The sequence below is a fragment of the Anneissia japonica genome, unplaced genomic scaffold, assembly GCF_011630105.1.
Source record: "Anneissia japonica isolate Jap-2015-1 unplaced genomic scaffold, ASM1163010v1 scaffold288265_len830512_cov201, whole genome shotgun sequence".
In the NCBI taxonomy this organism is placed as follows: Eukaryota; Metazoa; Echinodermata; class Crinoidea; order Comatulida; family Comatulidae; genus Anneissia; species Anneissia japonica.
In genome coordinates, this window is record NW_022752171.1 from 221969 (window position 1) to 226869 (window position 4901).

General features: G+C 33.5%; 1 protein-coding gene across 1 annotated transcript; it reads left to right on the forward strand.

The window, feature by feature from the left end:
• Window positions 1-4726, forward strand: LOC117122156 (carboxypeptidase A2-like). Its single transcript, XM_033267664.1, has 7 exons — window positions 1-157; window positions 410-722; window positions 1437-1607; window positions 2645-2764; window positions 3524-3614; window positions 4059-4273; window positions 4634-4726. The coding sequence occupies exons 1-7, from the start codon at window positions 24-26 to the stop codon at window positions 4724-4726; spliced, it is 1137 nt and encodes a 378-aa protein (XP_033123555.1). The 5' UTR covers window positions 1-23.
• The last annotated feature ends 175 nt before the right edge of the window (window positions 4727-4901 follow it).

A 4901-nucleotide genomic window follows, 5' to 3' on the forward strand; every position in this document is an offset into this window, starting at 1 on the left:
TATAATGATAGTAAGATTAACGCATGTTAAACATAATATATTGCAATTCCTGGTTCATTCGCTTAGTGTCTCTACGAAGTAACGAAATGCTTTCCAAAGTGGTTTTGGGGCTCTGTCTGCTTGCCGTCGTTTTCGGCGAACAAACGCGTTACGATGGGTATAGTAATTGTTATAATTATAATTAATAATACATTACTTGGCTTCAGGCCTTGTTAAATGTAATGTTTACTATAACAATACGTTAGTATTATTCATTGTTGGAGCAGATGACCCATTACATTTAACTGGTTGTAACCCAAATATAAAATCAGGTATAGGCATAGTTATTTTCTATTGAAACTTTCAGGTGGTGATAATTCGTTAATACTTTTTGCTTATTGGGTGACAATGTCTTTTTACTACCATATAGGTATCAAGTTTTGCGGGTTAAGTTAAATTCCAAGCGTGAACTGAACGTGATGCACGAGATAGAGAAAGAGCTTGGGGACAATGTGGAGTTCTGGCAATCTACTAGGGTACTGGCTAGACCAGTTGATATCATGGTAAAACCAAAGCATCAGTACTACGTCAAAGCACTCCTCAAAGCTGCTGGACTACAATATGAAATAATGATGGACGATATTCAGAAGGTAATAGATGATCAACGGGAAAAGATGGATGGGAGGATGAGTAGCAGTGACGTAGCCTCATTTGACTACAGTGTCTACCATACATACGAGGAGGTAAGATCTCTTCATGGCACGACGTCATAATTAATGTTGGGCCCGCAGTCATAATTTCATCCTTTATTGAAATTAAACATCCAGATATCGCAATTATTGTAATATATCGTGTTGTCGCGTTTATAGACGTGAAAAGTGAATGTTAAAATGTACGTATTGTTGTGTGCGAAACTATTCAATGCGCAGTCGTAAAAACATGTTCATGCCGAACGTTGTTGCATTAAACAACCACAATCCAGATCGTCTCTACTATTATAGCAATAATAAGGTCTCTGCAAACCAGGTAGGGCCTACTCGAAAAACATAACTATCAAATATAGACGATGGACCTAACATGAAGCCATAATTTTAGGCCCATTACAGTAATATGCATTGAGACACTTGTGCATATATATATATATATATATATATATACTGTCTCTTATACACATCTCGCATGCTCATTCACATTATTATTATTATTATTATTATTAATTCAGGCAAAGCAAAAGATACAATAAGCTTATACAAAATATAATAAATATCAATAACTCAAACGATTAACAAGTACATTAAAAATACCAATCTTTAGCTTGTTACACCAGCCTGAAACAAATTCCTAATACTGATTGAATGATGTCCTAATCTCCTCCATACAGTTATTAATTTCTAACATTTAGAGGGGTCGCTGACCCAATCCCTCCCTTTGAATCCGCCTCTGATCATTATTAAATTTATGAATTCCAACAATACACCTTTAAAAAAAAACCAAAAAAAACATTATTTATTATTGAATCTCAGTTGAAGGGATCTGGAATGAGTGGAAAACCTGTTGTTTGGTTTGAGGGCGGTATTCATGCGAGAGAATGGATTTCTCCAGCAACAGTTATGTATTTTACAAGCAAGGTAAGATAAAAAAAAAATACTAAATAGATAGAATAAAGAAATTAATCGGATTAAACCACAAGATAATGTGGATTAGGCTGAAATTGGAATGAACAGACAAGCAACCATGGCAAACTTCTTTAGACACGTTCATTTTCACATACAAATCGACGTTTGCGCTACCTGACGTGTTATAGTACACGTTTATGAAGAACGCAACGTCACGACGACGCGCGCGCAAAGAATCGTGTTTAATGACGATCCGTTCAGACTTCCCACCGGTCCGACAATCAGCAGACGGCGCACCGTTTAGCGCTCACGGGGACCAAAGTTGGATTCGTCGTATGATGCAGTGAGTGCCTATGTCCATGACTTTACCTCGACAAACATATCGTCTTTTTAATGCTAATCTGAGTGACAATTGATACAACTATTATGAACCCAGTTGCTACGTGCTTTAGGCGTGTTTCTTGATGGATTATATAGCTCACTAGCTCACTAGTGTTTTTAGGCCAATATCCTCCCTATAATAATAGGCATATCATCTTTTGTGTCTATCCGAAACATTTGGAGAATTTGTATGGTCATATTTTTAAGGTCCACTGAAAATAAGTGATTATTATTGTGTCGGTTTTCACCCGTCGATACACTTTATGGCTCCAGATTAGGTCCTATATAGGCCCCTACAAGATATTCAAATTAGTTTTTAACCCCTTTCCTTTAAAAACCATCATATGTTTTACAATAGCTAATGCACCATGTTCTCCTTCGTAGGCTTCGTTCTGCCAACAAACACCTTCTAGAGGACCATTCTCTCTGTTATAAACTTATGTTAATGCTTTTTCTTTTCTGTTCAGGCCACCAATCATCTTTAGAATTTCTGGTTCTGTTCACCAATCTTCAAATTTATTGTCATTCAGGAAAATTCCGAAAACTAGTTTATTCGGAGATTCATTTTAAATCGAATATGGTAGTTCACTTGACCTATTCGCAGAGTTTTTAATCAGCGGGCAATAAATATTTACGATAATTTTAATTTATTTTTTTAATGCTGTCAGTTACTGGAAAATTATGCAAGTGACAGTGACGAGGAGGTCCGCTTGCTCGACGGCTTGGATTGGCTTATCGTGCCGTCACTCAATGTGGATGGATATGTCTTCACCTGGGCTGAAAACGGGGTGAGCTACTTATATAAGTACATACACCAACATCTTAAAACATTTACGATTAAATTATTCTTTTCCGTTCCATTTTCAATTTATTTAAATAATTTGCTGATATTGATAATTTTCATTGTAGTAATCTCTAAGTGAGAAATGCAATATAATTTAGTATTCTGTGTATTATTAAAAAAAAGTAATAATGACAATATATTCTGTGTAATAATATAAAACAAAAAGTAGTAATGATAATAGTTTAATAATAGCATAAGTAGTAATAGTAGTTACTTAGTAGTATTTACTACCCGTATTATTATTTTTATGTTATCGTTATCGTGATTTTATCGTCATCGTAGTTGTCATCGGAATTTCATCATTATCATCGTTTCATTATCAATATCATCATCAAACCATCATTCTTGTAGTCATCATTATCATTATCATCATCATCACCATCATTAGGCCTATCATCACTATCATTATTGTTATCGTTATTGTTATATTGTTTAAGTTGTTTCCAATATAATAATAATAAGAAGAAGAATAATTATCATTATCATTATTATTATTATTATTATTATTATTATTATTATTATTATTATTATTATTATTATTATTATTATTGTCATTGTCATTATTATTATTATTATTATTATTATTATTATCATTATAATTATTATTAATAATATTTTTATTATTGTTTATTGTTATTATTATTATCATTATCATTATTATTATTATCATTATAAATATTATCATCATCATTATTAACTCCAGGATCGTCTGTGGCGTAAAACTAGGTCAATCAACCAGGGCACCTCATGCAAAGGAACTGATCCCAACAGAAACTGGGACTACAAATGGGGAGGTATCGTCTTACTTTCTTCCTCCGATTTAAATTACCTACTCTTACTATGAAACAAAAACTCACTGTTGATAGGCATCATCCCACATAATAGGCACAATTTTCATTATTAATAATGATGTACAATAATAATTACAATAATAATCAAACGAGTGTGAAAAAACTTGTCACTACCAGGATTCGAACCGGGACTTTTTGCTGTTTATGCACATGTGATTGGATGAAAATAATACGAGTAGGCAGACTGTGGGGAAAATAATTATTTGCATCATCTACAGACGTTTGCCGCCTAAACTCTTGCTGGCATCGAATTTGTTTTTGTCTTTCAATTTAATTTTGTTGACTTTCAAAGTGCACCCAAAACTCATTATTAAACTTATTATTATTTTCCATGCACACTTTTTTTTTTCTCATTCAGTAGTTTCTATTACTTTTGTTAACTGGCAGGTGAAGGGGCTAGTACATGGGCCTGTTCCCTTACGTATCGTGGAAGCGGCCCACATTCCGAGGTCGAGATTAAAGCTGTTACGGATTATCTAATGAAAGTTAAGAAGACACAAGACGTGAGAGTGTTTGTGGACTGGCACAGCTACTCTCAATTATGGCTGGCTCCGTGGTCTTACTCTGCTAGTGCGCCAGATCCAGAAAACTCTAGACAATTAGTGAGTACATTGTTTTAAAACGAATACAGTGACCCACCTAAATACACAATAATAATAATACGTAATAGTAATAATAATAATAATAATAATAATAATAATAATAATTATTATTATTATTATTATTATTATTATTATTATTATTATTATTGTTATTATATGCCTACGCTGTCATACGCAAATACCAAGCCAGTGTACTGTATTGCGCTACAGACCAAAACGTACGCGCGCAACAATGTTTACTCAATTTTACTGGTAGCACAGGGAAATTTGGCCAAATAATATTTCTATAATGTAGGTCTATATATGAAGTTAGCTATCAGTCTTATATAAGTTACACGCTGTTCTCTTTTCCTAACATAGCTTGCTCTTGGAGACGAGGCTGTGGCAAAAATCAAGGAAGTTCATGGCTCTACGTATATATCAGGCCCATCAGCTCAAACACTATGTAAGTAATGCAGGCTTATTATAACATAATACAGGCTAATCATGGTATAGTATAAACTATTCCAACGCTATTCCAAAATGTAATTTATACTATACAAATTGTATGACTAGTATTTTTATACATAGGCATACTAACGGGGGTTTGCAATATTTTTTAATCATTTCATTCAATTTAATATTATAT

Bases quoted from the DNA above. Each gene is read 5' to 3' on its own strand.
- LOC117122156 (XM_033267664.1), top strand. From the start codon at position 24: ATGTTAAACATAATATATTGCAATTCCTGGTTCATTCGCTTAGTGTCT. The intron at 2,765-3,523 runs GTGAGCTACTTA...TATTAACTCCAG, and splicing joins TCACCTGGGCTGAAAACGGG to GATCGTCTGTGGCGTAAAAC. The intron at 3,615-4,058 runs GTATCGTCTTAC...GTTAACTGGCAG, and splicing joins CTGGGACTACAAATGGGGAG to GTGAAGGGGCTAGTACATGG.